This window comes from Phascolarctos cinereus, unplaced genomic scaffold (genome assembly GCF_003287225.1).
Source record: "Phascolarctos cinereus isolate Bilbo 61053 unplaced genomic scaffold, phaCin_HiC Scaffold_3;HRSCAF=262, whole genome shotgun sequence".
Lineage (NCBI taxonomy): Eukaryota > Metazoa > Chordata > Mammalia > Diprotodontia > Phascolarctidae > Phascolarctos > Phascolarctos cinereus.
The window spans coordinates 21070571-21086162 of record NW_027555736.1 but is presented as its reverse complement, the minus strand read 5'-3'; the positions used below and the strand labels follow the sequence as shown (position 1 = coordinate 21086162).

At 45.4% G+C, this 15592-nt stretch overlaps 1 protein-coding gene across 3 annotated transcripts in view; it reads left to right on the top strand.

Moving 5' to 3' along the window:
• The first annotated feature begins 6032 nt into the window (after positions 1–6032).
• FAM13C (family with sequence similarity 13 member C) overlaps positions 6033–15592 on the top strand; it is a 100684-nt gene continuing 91124 nt past the window's right edge. Inside the window, exon 1 of one of the 3 annotated variants that reach the window (XM_020998236.2) lies at positions 6033–6299. In XM_020998236.2, coding sequence (XP_020853895.1) covers positions 6238–6299 — 62 coding nt within the window. In that variant the 5' untranslated portion in view covers positions 6033–6237. Of the gene's footprint in view, positions 6300–13355; positions 13431–15592 lie in introns of those variants that run through there. The other 2 variants (XM_020998237.2, XM_078150715.1) reach the window with 2 other exon arrangements.

Genomic DNA, 15592 nt, shown 5'->3' with positions numbered 1-15592 from the left:
TATATTCACAGGAAACTTCATGTCACAGTGTCCAGTCCCATTCTTCATACATCTGCTCACTTCCTGGCATTGTCAAGTATTTGGCTCCTTTCCTCAGTTTCATTGAAAGTGATTTCTCAGAATTGTCTATTTCTCCAGGGATGTATCTGAAATGAAAGTATTTCTCAGGGAGTGCAAAACAGACAGAGACTAAGATAAAGTCTGTACTGTTTCTGGGGCAGCAGCGACCATCTTCCCCCCACCCCCCAATACACACACACACACACACACACACACACACACACACACACACACACTTTGAGTCAAGGTTTGCTAGCACATTTTTTAACAAAGTTTTTCCTAAGATTTCCTTTTTCCTTTTATTTATTTATTTTTAACATCCTTGCTAGGTGATAAGAAAACTTTTAACAGAACAATTCATTGTACTAAATTTGGAATTCAGAGGTTAGTCCTGGCTAAAACCAAATAATAAAAAAACACACAACACAAAAAAAAAATGCCACCAACAGAAATAATCAAAATGTGAGAATTAGTGACCACAAAAGTAAGTAAACTCTAAATAAAGTGAATACTTAGCAAGGCTTGAAGTATTGGAGAAGAAATTTAACATACTCCTTTTATTTCTTCTCACTTTGTGCATTTAGCCTACTGTGAAGTAAGATTGGATATCAGTAGATCTGGAACTAGGGTAAGGGCTGCTGGGCTTTTAATACCAGGGCACTAGGGGCATATCCTGCTGTTCCATGGTGGTCTTCTGCTCAACTGGTCCTGAGCTCTAACTCAGAAACAGTCTGACATCTATCCAAGGGTTCCACTCTCTCGGGACCCTCCCTGCTCTATCAGTGAGAGATTTTTGGACTAGGGTACACTGGCTGTCCTCGGGATCTGCACCAAATGGGGCATCCAGGATCTATGACATCTGCACCTTCAGGTCTTGTGTCTTAGTAATGGCCTTTCCCAGCAGTGGCCTTGGGGTAGCTTGGGTTCTCTTCCTTTCCGTTTCTTTCTCCTCTCCCCACAACTTAACTTTCTCCATATTGAAATGTTTAGCCCTGACCTTAGTTACTGGCTTACTTACCTTCCTCCTCTCATCGCCTTTTCTGACAATATCCAGCATTCAAATCTAAATTAAGCATTCAAATCTTCATTTTATTCCAACTCTCTTTTTGTTTATACACAAATGGTCTCAGTGTATTGGCTGTCCAAGACTTTAATATGCCCAATGATTGGGACATTTTTAAGGATATGAAGGGGATCTGACAGGGCTGATTATCCACAATTAAACAACTTAGGAATGGAAAAACCGATACTGAAAATATACCTAATTTCTACACATATTTTAGGTTTGAACTAAAACTGATGCTTAGCACCCTGCTTGGTATATATAGGCACTTAATAAATGCTTGTCGACTGACTATAATAAAAACTTGTTGGAAAATGAAGTCAACATGATATAGGAGAAAGACTCTGGGTTTAGCGGACCTGGGTTCAAATTCTGACTCTTCTATGTATTCATTGTGTGTGCAGGCTTTAGCTTCCTCCTCGTAAAAGTAGACAGCAGGATCAGATGTGAACCCTAACCCTAGTCCACTCAGCATTTGTTTAACTTTGGACACAATCACTTCACTTCTCTGGGACTCAGTTTCCTTATCTATAAAATTCGAAGAAAGACTCAACGACAACTTCTAACTCTTTATCTGATGATTTTTCCCCACCATGCACATGCAAATTACAAGTTTTTCTAACTGAATTGACCAATTTCTGCTTTTATGTTTAAAAACATGGTACTTTGCAAACGAAATTGATAATATTCTCTGTGAGTTATTATTATTGTCTCTAGTGCCTAGCACAATGACTTTCAAAGAATATACACTTGATAGTATTTGTGAAGTGAATCAGATAGCTAAGACCAAAGGATATTCCCTGGTGGATAAGGGGATACGAGCAGTTTTCCAATCAGTGGCAAACTAGTAACAACCATTTGAATAAATGCTCCCAATCACTAATAATAAAAGAAATTCAAGCCTAGCAGATTGGAAATAGTCAATGTTGGAGGGGAGTGTGGTGCTCTACTACACTGTTGGTAGTACTGTGAATTCATTCATCCATTCTGAAAAGCAATTTGAAATTATGTAAAAATAACTAAAATGTCTCTACCCTTTGACTCAGAGGGTTTTTTTTTTTAGGCAATTGGGGTTAAGTGACTTGCCCAGGGTCACACAGCTACTAAGTGTCAAGTGTTTGGTCTGAGGCCAGATTTGAACTCAGGTCCTTCTGACTTCAGGGCCAGTGCTCCATCCACCTCACCACCTAGCTGCCCCTGACACAGAGATTGAATTGCTAATACATCCCCTCCCAAAATCAAAGACACAAATGTCCCATTTACCGTAAACTATTTGTAGTAGCACATTTTATGTTATCATAGGATTGAAAATAAAGTAGATATCATTTGATTTGTTGTTATCCAGCTGTGTCTGACTCTCCGTCACCCCTTTTGGGGTTTTCTTGGCAAAGACAATAGAGCAATTTGCTATTTCCTTCTCCACTTCATTTTCCAGCTGAGGAAACTGAGGCAAACAGAGTTAAGTGACTTGGCCAGGGTCACAAAGCTATTAAATGTTGGAGGCCGGATTCAAACTCATGAAGATGAATTTTTCTGCTACGAGCCCAATACTCTATCCACTTTGATGTCTAGCTACCTATTCATTGATTGGGGAATTACTAAACAAATTATGGTACATAAATATAATAGAATACTGCTGAACTAAAAGAAATGATGAATATTAATGGATTCAGAGAAGCATGGGAAGACTTATCTGAATGGATACGGAATAAAGTAAGCAAAACCAAGAAAATGATATATATGATAATTAAAAAGACAAATAGAAACAACAGCAGCAAAAAACAGACAACAAGCTGAGTACTGTGCAATCATAATGGTCAAGTTTGCTGTTGAGAAAATGGAGCTCCTTATTTCTGCAAAGTGGAAAGAGTAGAGGTATTAGATATTATGTAATATTGATTGACTTGGCTAATGTTTTTTTTCTTTCTTTTAAAATCTTAGTCCTAAGGGATGGCTTGTTGGGAAAGGGCAGAGGAGGAGTATAAAAAATGCTATAAAAACAAACAGTATCAATAAAATAAGATTAAAAAAGAGTCTGTGAATGGATGGGTGGATGGATGGGTGAACACATGAAGTTGGCAAAACAGACTTCTCACTAATTGGTGATTATTAACTCCATCGGCAAAGACAGTGGGATCCTTCACTTTTCTCAGAAAAGCCAAAAATTTTGGCCCAGTCCTCCTGGCATATTGCAAAACTCACAGCTCTCTGTAGGCTGGTGCTGCCAATGTTTAGCCATTTGAGGAATATCGTTTTATTGAAAGATGTCACATTCAGCATTAGATAAAGCCTCTAAATTCCAGCATTAAGTTTTTCTCGTCTGGGAGAGGTGGCTTTTGTCAGTTGCAAGGGTCCTAGCCTTGGGAGTTACAGGAGGTAGAGCTGAGTGCTCACTCCATCATCTGCCCTAGGAGCTGTGACCTTGGCTAAGTTGTTTCTCCCTTTCTGTGTCTTAATTTTTTGTAAAATGAGAGGGTTGGGGGGCAGCTAGGTGGCACAGTAAACAGAGCTTGGGACTTGGAGTCAGGAGAACCTGAGTTCAAATCCAGCCTCAGACACTTGACACTAGCTATGTGACCCTGGGCAAGTCACTTAACTCCAATTGCCTCACTAAAAAGCAAAAGAAAAAAAAATGAGAGGCTTGGATCAGTTGACCTTGAGGTCCCTCCTATCTTGAAGTCTATGATCCCATGAATTTAATTGTCAGTTCTTTCTTCAATGTATTTATTTTCAGTACTGGTGAGATTTGTCAAGTAAGTTAGAAGAGTCCTAGAGAATGTCAAACAAAATTTTTTAATGCTCAGGATTTAGTCTTAGGAAAAACTGAGTCTTCCTAGGCAAGAAATCTGTCCCTCACTCCCTAATCTCTGCCCTGAAGATACTGAATTTCAAATAGGATTTGGAACAGGGTTTAATAAACCTGGGGCAGGTAAGGTCGACAAAGGCGGTTTGAGTCCTGTTCTAGGCCCAACTCCTAGCCTAGAAGAGACAGTATTCAGAGATAGAGGCCCTGGGCTTGTTTGTTGCTTCTCTCCTCTGGCTGTGGCTTGGGCCAATCCCTGCTCACCCTTCTGAACCTCAGTTTCCCACTCCATAAAAGGAGGGAATTGGATTTCTTTTTTGTCGTTGTTTTTGGTAGTTCCTTTTCAGTTCTAAATCTATAATCCTGGGACCTGAAGTACAAGGATAAAGCCCAGAGAAATGGGGATCAGAGGGAGAAGCATGGGGAGCGGGGTGTCAGAGGGAGCAGAGGAAGTGGGGATCATAATGTGCATCGGGAGGCAAACAGGACAAGAGAAGAGTCGTTGCTGCCTCCAAGCCATTTGTGGCCGGGGCTCCGCTCTCCCGCTAAAGGTGTTAGTGAGACTGAGTTCAGGCACCTTGCTAAAGCAAGCCTGCTCAGGCCCCACCCCTGCCTTCGAGCATCCAGCATCCCTCCCTGGCTCAGCTCCTGTCCTCAGCACCCGCATTGTGACACGCACACATTATAATACACACCCACACCCCCGATGCCTGGAATCCTCCCTGCCCTGAGCAGGCGAGAAAACGCAGGAGCCATTGTTTTGCCTCCCGTGTGTGTGTGTGTGTGTGTGTGTGTGTGTGTGTGTGTGTGTGTGTGTGTGTGTGTCTCAAACTGGCACGAGGGAGCCGATCTGACCTCTGGAACTAAGCTGCCTTGCCTCAATGCCAGGGTGGGGAGGGGGCACAAACCACGCAGAGCTTGGCTGGGTGTAAGGTGGGGGAGGGGAGAAGAACAGTCTAGCTCCCAGGGCAACAGTAATGAGACTCCTGGAAAGCACACGCCCACGTGCACGCACGCACACCCAGGATCGCCGGGGAATTCAGGTGCTTGGCTGTAAACACTGAAACTTCCTTTTCTATTTTAGTAGAACACGGGCTGTTTCATTTTTGCCTGGAACATAGTTGGCACTTCATAAGTGCGCGTTGACCTGGTCTCCAAAAAGGAAGGAGAAAACGCACCTCCCTTCATTGCAGAGGTGGGGGACAATGGCTATAGCACTATAATATGTTACATATAAATATGTATAGTCATATGTAAAAATATATAAAATAAAAATATGTAGCCACATATGCACACAATTTTTACATCTTCTATATCAACAAACGTATATATGTATATATACATGTGTACATACATGTATGTATATGTATATGATTATACACACACACTTGTTGACTGATTGCAGGGATTGAAGGTGGGGACGAAAAGGCCCAGATCAAAAGCCTAAGAAGTAGCAACTTCTTGATTACACAGACAGACTTGTGGTGAAAATGGGAAGGTGTGTGCCTCGAGGAGGAATCTGGAGCGGCCTCCGCCCCCATTCCCCATTTTCTCTCCCTCATACTCCATCTCCCCTTCTTCCATCTCTCTTCTCCTCGTTCTCCTCATTTTTCCTCGTCCTTCCTTAGGCCTCCCCCTCTCCCCAATCCCTATGCCTCTTCATCCCTCCCTACTCAAACTTTCCTTCTCCCTCCCCACTCTCTCCTCCTCCTCTCTTCCTATTTCTTCTCCCTCATCCTCTTCCTTCCTCCCCCTCTTCCCTCATCACCCCTCTCCCATCTTTTCTTCCCCCTCCCCTATCTCTCCCCATCTCCCCTTTCCCATCTCTTACTCTTCCCCCTCTTCATCCTCCCTACCCCTTCTCCCTCATCCCTTCCTCTTTTCATCTCCCTTCCTCCGTTTTTCTTCCCTCTCCCCCTCTTTCCTCCTCCCCATCTCCCTCGCCCCTCTCATCCTCCCTTCCCCCTCTTCCCTCCCCATCTTCCCTTTCCCTCTGTCCTCCCCACCTCTTCCACTCCCTCCCCATCTCTCCTCCTCCCCACCTCCCCGGCCCCCTTCCCCACCCCTCCCCCTCCTGCCCACGGGCTGCCAGTCACGCGGATCCCCGGCGCTGGGCCGGGCCGGGCTGGGCCGGGCTACGCGCAGGGAGCGCAGCCGGGGGACGGGCTTGGTGGCGCGTGTCCTTAGAGCGGCTAATCCCGGCGGGGGCTGCCTTCGGGGCGTGTGCAGAGCGGGCGGGAGAGCGTGCAGGTCCCGGGCGCCGGGCGGAGCCGGGCCAGTGCATGGGGGCCAGCTTGGCAGGCCTTAGCTCATGTTTTCTTGCTTCTGCTTCAGCCTGCAGGAGAAGTCCTTCAGCAGCCCAGCGGTAACCGAGTAAGTGCCCCCTAGAGCGCAGCATCCCTGCCCCAGTCGCCCCGGACTCCCGGGGAAGCCGCGGATGGATGGGAGGGGGGCGCGCCGAACCCTTTCCGTGGTGCAGGAAACCCAGTGGGCAGCCCTGGAGGGTGAGGCAAAGGTCGGAGCCCGCGCCGGCCCCCGGGCAGCTGGCATTTCCACGCCGGCTTTCCTCCATCTCTTTGTGTGGCCACGGCCCACGTCACTTTTCAGGGAGCACACGGCGCGTGCACTCGCTCGGCCCCTGGCCAGGGGGATGCTCAGGAAAGCTCTGGGATAAACAGGCTCCGCTTCCCCACTGCGGCTCTCATCTCTGGCTCGGGGGATGCTGCAAAGCCAACTTTCCTGGCAAACCTTGGATCCTTTTGTCTTCTGATCTTCCCCCAAAAGGCTGGCCCCGGGAGAAGTTAGCACTCTGGGAAGTTCGAAGGGCTGTCCAGGCCCGACACCTCCTCTTAGACCGGGGTCCCGTTACATAAGCGCGTCTTCATTGATTGCTGCCGTGGTTACTTTGTAAGCGCCCAGTCTTCCCTGCCTGGACCACGCCGGTGGTGAAATAGACCAGTGGGAGGGGGGAGTCGTTCTAGGAGACGTGCGGTGTCAGCAGCTTTGTCTTGGGAACGGGGTCGGGGGTGGGGGTGGGGGCTTTCTCCAAGGCGGAAAGGTGAGCGTCGTGGGGATAAGGGGCGGGGGTGCCTGGCGTGGTTTGCGCCGGGTCTCCCCAGCACCTGAGCCTCCCCGGGCCTTTGTTTGTCTGTGTTGATGGGCTGCTCTCCAGAGACCGCCCGGAGCTTTGCATCAGCTGTGCGCCTTCAAAACACTGGCTTGTCCTTAAAAGGCCGGTCGTGAAGCCTTCCTTCAGTGGTGGTTTAACAAAACAAACCAAGTCAAACCCCGGCGCTTTAATCTGCTTGCATTAGGGAAAGTCGAAAGCAAACTTTGTCTTCGAGGGAGGGGGCCTGGGTGCGAAGATGGAGGTTTTTCTGGGTGCCTCTCGGGGCTGCTTTCCGGGCGCTGGGGCCGGTGCTCCTCTGAGCGGCCAGTTGTCCAGGCTGAACCCCCTCAGAGAGGGAGAGAGCAGCGGCCAGAAGGGATGCACTGGAACTCGGATGCCCGTGGAGGAATCACATAGGCAGGCGAGGTTGTCCCTTGTAGGGGGTTTACACCTGCGATTTCATTAGCGCAGTGAACTAGAGGTAATGGAAACCCATCCACCAAGGTGCACCAGCAACCCTCCTCTGTCTCTTGCCATTTTGGAGATCTGCCTGTGGGATCACTCTGCCAGGGTAGGTCAACTTGAACTCAGCACTTAGCAGGTCATAGGAGCATAGAACCTGGAAGGGATAGTAGGAGTCAGTCCAGACCCTTCATTTTGCAGATGAGGAAATTGAGGGCCCATATAAGAGATTCACCTGTGGTCAGGTCACATCACTAGTAAGTAACAGAGCTGGGAGGTGAACCTACGGGTCCTGACTGCACAGCTGGGGGACTTTCTTCAGGTCATGACGGCTGATTGCAAAGTTAGCCCTCCTCTCCCCGTCACTGGCTGCCTCTCAATCAAATGATAACAGGAACCTTGGTAAGAACTCCTTTCTATAGCTCTTTCAGGCTTGTAAAACACTTTATGTACATTGTCTTATGTGAGCCTCAAAACAGAGTTATGAAGGAAGTAGTATTATTGTCTCCATTTTACAGGTGAGAAAACTGAGGCTTTGAAGTAAGTTATTTGCTGGGACTTACACAGGTAATGTGTGTTGGAGGCCGTTCATGACCCCAGGTCTTCTTAATTCCACATTCCACATTCTGTTTTACTATGTGGCCACTATATTACATGCACACATCCAAAGACCTGGGTTCAAATCTCTGCCTTGGGACTTCCTTACAGGGTGTGACTGAGTCATGTTCTCTCCTCTCTGTACCTCAGTTTCCTCATCTATAAAATGAGGGAATTGGATTATCAGGGAAAGGTGGGGGAGGGGTGTCTCTGAGATCCTTTACTATTTTCATAATAATCCTAAGATATTATAATTTCAAATATGATAAACATCAACAGATAAAAACCAAACTCAAGCTCTTTGGAAGGTCCTCAGTAATTTTTAAGAGTATGAGGTATCCTGAGACCAGGAAGTTTGAGAGCCACTGACCTATGCTGTCTTCAAGCTGCCTCCTTCTGTTTCACAGGAAGTATGTATGCTAGTGATATCTCATGACCTTAGTGACTGTTTTAAAATATATATAACACATGCATGTATATACACATGTGTATATACATGTATGTGTATGTTTATATACATCTATGTGTGCATATAGATGTGAATGTATATATAGTGTGTGTATGACATCACCTCCGCGCTATTCAATTTAGTCCACAATTCTTAAAGCACCTACAAGGTGATTTCATTGCCTGGGGATAGAACACAACACATGAATATATTAAGTAAGCACCAGAAAACCTGAGGAAGGAAATGACCATTTATTAAGGACTCACATGCCAGCTCCTATGCTGAGTGCTTTACAAATATTTGAACCTCACAACAGCCCTGGGAGGGAGGTGCTATTATGATCATTCCCCATTTTACAGACGAGCAAACTGAGACAGACGGAGGTTAAGTGATGCTCAGGATCACACCAACTATTAAGTGTCTGAGGCCAGTATCAAAATAAGGTCTTTCTGACTCCAGGCCTCTCACTGGATCCGCTGGGCCATGGACTTGCTCAGCAAGGCCATCAGGAAAGTCTTCCCTGAGAAGTGACCTCAGAGCTGAGCTGTGTGGAAGCTAAGGCTCACATTCCAGGCGTGGGTCACTGCCTGTACAACGGCTCACAGGCTGGAGATGGGATGCTGAGTTTAGGCAGCAATAAGTAAAACAGCAAGGTTCAGCGGGAAGGTTCACCTTCTTAAGCGACATATTGTGAAACCGACCTGAAAAGGCAGTTTGGAACCAGAGAGCAGAGGACTCTGAATATCAAAGGAGAGTTTGTTTCCTCCCAGAGGCAAGAGGGAGCCACGGAAACTTAGAGTAAGTAAGCCACGAGACTGGAACGAGGCTTTAGAAAGATAACATTGAAAGTGGCACAGAGGATATACTGTATACAAATATAGGGCATTTTATGCTTAATATAGAAATTTGTTTATACACATAAATACATACAATTATACATTTGCATCTAAAACATGTATTTGTATAGAAATAGATAAAATTACAGATTTTATAAATATACACACATAAATATACAAAATTATACAGTTTATATATAAATACATATGTACATATATCAATATATAAGATTTTGCATCTAAAATCTACATGTATGTACAAATATAAAATACATTTTGCATCTGAAATGTATTTATTTGTATATAAATATGTAAAAGTATATACTGTCTATATAAATACATGTATTTATGTATATACAAATATATAAAATTTTATATAATGCATTTATACATAAATATAGAAAAATTTCTATGTAGAGAGGAATATATAAATGTATAGAAATATATAAGATGGATTTTAAATATAAATGTACATACATACATATAAACACCAGAGATCATACATTTTACATCTAAAATGTATATGTGTGTATATATGGTTATACATTTATATATAAATGCATATACACACATATAAATGTATAAAATCACACATTTTATATATAAAATATATAGTAGGTGTATACAAATATATAAAATTATGTATTTTCTATGTAAATATGTATATATCCATAAATTTATAAAATCTCAATTTAACATATAAAATATATATGTATAAATAGAAAATTATGTTTGTATAAATGCACATACACATACATATATAAAGTATACATTTTATATTTTAAATGTATATATACATCTAAAATAATGTTATATATAAAATATAAATATATAAGATGTTGCATTTCATATATAATATGTATACCTCAGTATGTAAAGTTGTGTATTTTACATAGGAACCGTGTGTGTGTGTGTGTGTGTGTGTGTGTGTGTGTGTGTGTGTGTGTGTGTGTGATGCCTGGATGCTTTCCTTTGGCTCTTTTGTGAGGGCTTCTCGGCATCCTCCTCAAATTCTCACCCCATGCCTGGCTTACCTCCTTTGCCATCACCCATGCAGAGTACTTTTTGTGCCCCCTTTCTTTGGTTTCCATTTGGGGAAGTGGAGGCAGCATAGCAGGGGGTGGAGAGCACCGGACGTGGAGTCCGGAAGATCTGAGTTCAGGTGCTGTGGCTCAGATATTTACCGGCTCGGTGATGGTGCATGAATTGTTCGGGCAGAGGTAGGTCCTTGCGGTGCTGTGTTTGGCAGGATGCCCCAGCCTGCGTGTGCTCAGCTCATGCTTTTCATGGTCATGAGGATCCTTCTCGGGGATTTTTCTGAGATGGTGGAACCCTGTGATTGCAGCCAGAGAGCGTCCCTGGGAGCCCCTCTTGGTGTGAAAGAAATGGGTTCTGGTGGCAGAGAACAATTGGGAATCTCAGTGAAATTTTCCAGATACTGTCCCTGGCTCCTTCCTGTTTGTAATTCTGGGCCAAGGATCATTGTTCACTGGCAGCATCCCTTCAGAGTTGGGGAAAGAAAACCACCCATGAAAGCATCGCTCAAGAGTCCACTTGGTAGTGCAGTGGTTAGAGCTGGAGTCACAGAGACCTGGGATTGTCTCCAGCCTTAGACACTTAACTAGCTGTATCACCCTGGGCAAGTCCCTTCCTCTGTCTGCCTCAGCTTCTTCATCTGTAAGATGGGGATAATAATAGCACCTGCCTCCCCAAGGTCTGAGACAACATGCACTTTGCCAATCTCATAAATGCAGACTTTTGTTATTGTTTGATTAGCTTTTCACAAACTAAGTTACGGACTGTGTCCCGATGAGGGAATTTGCACTGAAGAATTTTTCCTTCTGATGAGATCCCAAGTCTGGACTCAGGATTTCATTGCCATGGGGAGAAGTTTTCCCCACCAGTATTGATCAGCACTTTTCTCTACAGCCTACAGTTTTAGAGTGTGTGCGTGTGTGTGTGTGTGTGTGTGTGTGTGTGTGTGTGTGTGTGTGTGGTGGGGGGATGGGGGGGGCACAGACCCTGAGGGGTTAAGAGACTTGCCTGGGGCCGGACAGTATGTGAACCCGGGTGGTCCTGGCCCTGAGGCCAATTCTGTTATCTGTTCTGCCTGTTTGTGGGTGTATACATGCACTCATGTAGATATGTAGATATATGTGTGTGTGTGTATACATAATTGACGACAAAATCCTCTACTTGTGCCCGGCCCAGGGAGATCTGATTGCCCACAACTGTGTTGCTAACCGCAAAAAATGTAACTGTGATTACATTTAAAATGCAAGTGCCAATTGGAATGCCATCTGGGCGCTGTAAAAAATGTAGAACGCATCATTAGTGCCCAGAGAGTGTCAAGCATGACCACTAGAGGGCCGGCCTGGAGTTCATCGAGACCCGGGTTCAAATCTTACCTCTGACGCATACTAGCAAGCCCGCTTCTCAGTGCTTCTGGTTGCTAAGGGCACAAATTACAGATGACTGGAGGGAGTTTCCATATTGGGAATTCCCCAAATGGATGAAATTACAGGAGTATTTCTCCTCTCTAGTAATAATGATAATAATTAATAATAATAATAAAAAAATATGTTATTATAAAGAATAAATTAATAATGATGATAACACCAGAGACAATTTGGCATGGTTCTTGTTCACTTTTAATATTCATCATTGTCTGGGTCACCTCTTCTTTTTAATAGCTAACATTTATGTATTGCTTTGAGGTTTGCACATCATTTTGCAAACATCTCATCGATCATCATGACAATCCTGGGAGGTGGGTGCTATTTATTATTATCCCCATTTTACAGATGAGGAGCCTGAGACCCAAAGAGTAGGAATGACTTACCCAAGGTCACCTAGGTGGCTAAAGGCAGAGGTGGGATTCTAACTCAGCCCCGTCTTTTCCTGGTGCTTTAATGCACGGAGCATCTGTCGGGAGGGCACACTCCTTCCGATGGTACCAAGCACACCCATCACCATGCCACAGTGAGCCTGCTGCTGTGGCCGCTGAGCCTTTCTGGACACAGCTGCATTGGAGCTCCTGAGACAGCTGGACAGCCTGTCCCCCGACAGCTGTGCTTGGAGCCCTCGTCTCCTGATAGGACCTTCAAGGGTCCTCACGTGGATTCATCCAGAGATGTTCCTCTTAGTGGAGGGAAGCCTTCTCCTCTGGTCCCACATTCAGTTGATGTTTTCAGTTTATGTGAGTTAATCAGCTAATTTCCTTCACACTCAGATAGCCAGCTGTCCAGAAGAGGGCTGGATGGCGCTGGTCTTTGGCTTGAAGGAGAGTGAAGAGAGGAGATGGCTAAGAAAGGGGTGGGAGCAATAAGGCCACGACAAGGGTCCACCCTGGTGGAGGAAGAGGGCCCCCAAAAGGGGAAGACAAAGATAAAAGACACACGCCCTGTTTGACAACTTAGGGAAATCCCTGCCTTCACTAATTTGCATTCTCTTCCTGTCACCACTCTTCGGGATCCTGATTGCCCTGGCTTTCTCCTTAGACGTGAAGGTTCTTTGGGATGGTACTGCTGCATTTTTGTCTGTGTGTCTCTAGATGAGCATCCCCTCAGTCCCCCAGACATCAGCTGGTCACCCCTCCTCTCACCCCGCTGGCCCCAGAGTTAGCACAGACACCCATTTGGGTTTAGCTGGACTTCAGCTCACTGGTCTCAGCCCCCCAGCAGCACAGATGCCAGGCATGCCCTGGCACAACTGGAGGAATCACAGTGCTCCTGGCCTGGCTGTAACAGGAACCTCACGGCCTCAGGCCTCACTAGCCAGACTCACCGCGGAGGGCCGGCCCCCAACTTCAGAGGCCAAAGGTCACTTTGAAGGCTCTGCTGCTGTGTTTTCAACTGGAACCCAATGTCCCAGGAGGGAGAAGAATGATAAACTCTATTGGGGTGGGCGGGGGAAGTCGATGCCAAAATCTGAACACTGGTCATTGTTTTGCTTCAGCATTGACCATCCTGGAATTGCCAAGCTGGAAGTGACCCCCTCCGCCGTCTGGTCCGGCCTGTATCTGAGCAAGAATCCCCTCTACAACTTACCTAGTGAGTGATCAGCTGGCCAGTGCTTGGAGACTTTCAGTGATAGGGAGCTCGTTACTTCCCGAAGCAGCCCCCAGCCACTTAGGATCTCTGTCATCCTTTGGAAGTCTTTCTTTGATATCAAGCTTAAATTCGCCCCGTTTCTGAAGCCATGATGCCAGATCTGAGACTCTCATTGTTTTCTTTACTTGGCTAAAGTTAACTCTTATTAGAAATATCTTCCATTAATGTTCCAAAACATGAATACTCTACTAATTGGGATGTTCCAATAGGGTGGGAGGGTATGCCTTGGAAAGTTAATTGCTGCTTTTCACAGTGGAAACAGTGGTGTTATTAGCCAGTTTACTTGCCTAAATATATTTTTCAGGTGAAAATATATTTAGGCAAATAAATTGACCATTTCTGTCTGTTCAAAAATACAGAAACATCACTTAAATATGGTGACAGTAAGAATGGAAAGGGGGAGAGGTATAGGTGCATCATTGTGATGGGGCCTTCCACACCCAGTATTGATTGAGGAAATGAAAGAGAGGTGACCTTCAGGTTTTGCTGGAGCCTGGGGAAATTGTGGTGGCCTTAATGGGCCGGACATAAGCACTTGTGAAAGTACTGGGTTCTTGGGACCCTGGGGTATTATAATAACCTTTGCCAGAGTGTAGTGAGGGGACCAAGAGGAGAGCTGATGGGATAGCCAGCTGGGAATGGCCTTGGGAATCTTTCAGTCCAACCATATCATTTTACAGCTGAGGAAACCAAAGGCCAGAAAGATTTTTCCAAGGACACACGGCTAGCCAATGGCATGGCCAGGAATGATTTGAAACTAGAGGGTCTTCTAGACTAAGTTGATGAGTTTGCTCCTTATTCGGTGGGCTATAGGAAATTGTGGAAAGAAGATTAAATCTGGAGTCAAAGGACCTGGGTTCAGATTCTGCCTCTTACTTATACTACCTGGATATCTACTTATACTCCCTGTACCACCTGGGCTCGTGAGTTTTCTCAGCCATCTCATAGATTGGTCTAAATGGCCTCTGATACCCCTTGCAGCTCTTGGGCTTTGTAGCAGGGGCCAGTGGTGTGATGTATTAGAAAGAGAGCTGGACTTTGAGCCAGAAGACACGAATCTGAATCCCAGCCTCCACGGGATCACTAGTCCTGTGATCCTCCCCGGACAAGTCACTAAAGTTCTTTGAACCTCAGTATCCTCATCTGTAAAATGGGTATGTTAAGACTTTCATTACCTACTTCACAGGATTGTTGTGAAGAAGCTGCCTTGTCCACATGCAAGGTGAAGGGGTCATAGAGCAGGACAGGATGATAAAGCTATCCAGCCCAGCCATTTGAGGTTTCAGTTCATTCTTATTTTTTCAATTTGCAAGCATTAAAAAAAGTAATCTGTTCTTTGCCCATACGCACAGCCCTACAAATTAAGGGGAAAAAAAAAGACCTGGAAAAATAAAGCCCACAATAGATAATCCAGCAAAGCAGAATCTCACGCTGGCCGTGCTGGAAAATGTAGGTCTCTTTCTGCATTTTTCGTCCATCATCTCTCAGTCAGGAGAGGAGAGGTCCTCGCAGGTGCCATTCGTGGACATGCGTGGCTCACAATTGTGAAGCAAAGTCAACGTTGTTTTCATTGTGGAAATTGTTCTCCTGGTTGTGTTCGGTTCCCAAAGGTCTTCCTGATTTCCTCTGAAATCATTCCACTGCTCCTTACAACACGAGGATAGCCCGGTCTGCTCCTAGGCCACACTTTGTTCAGCGTCTCCCAATAGGAGGATGCCCACGCCCTTACTTTGCAGGGGCTGACTGCCACGAGTGCAGTGGCTGTAAACGTTTCTGTGCAGATAGAGCCTTTTCCTCTTTAATTTCTTTGGGGTATGGGCCTGATAGAGTGGCCTGCAGCAAGGTGGGGCAATGGATGGAGCACTGGGCCTGGAGTGCGGCAGACCTGAGTTTAAACCTGACCTTAGGTACTTACCAGATGGGTGACCCTGGGCAAGTCCCTTAGCCGTGGTCTGCCTCAGTTTCCTCATCTGTGAAATGGGGCTAATAATAGCACCTATCTCCTAGGGTTGTTGAGGATCAAATGACGTCATGTCTGTAAAGTGCTTGCCATAGCGTCTGGCACTTAGCAAGAGCTACGTAAATGGTAGTGATAATAATCT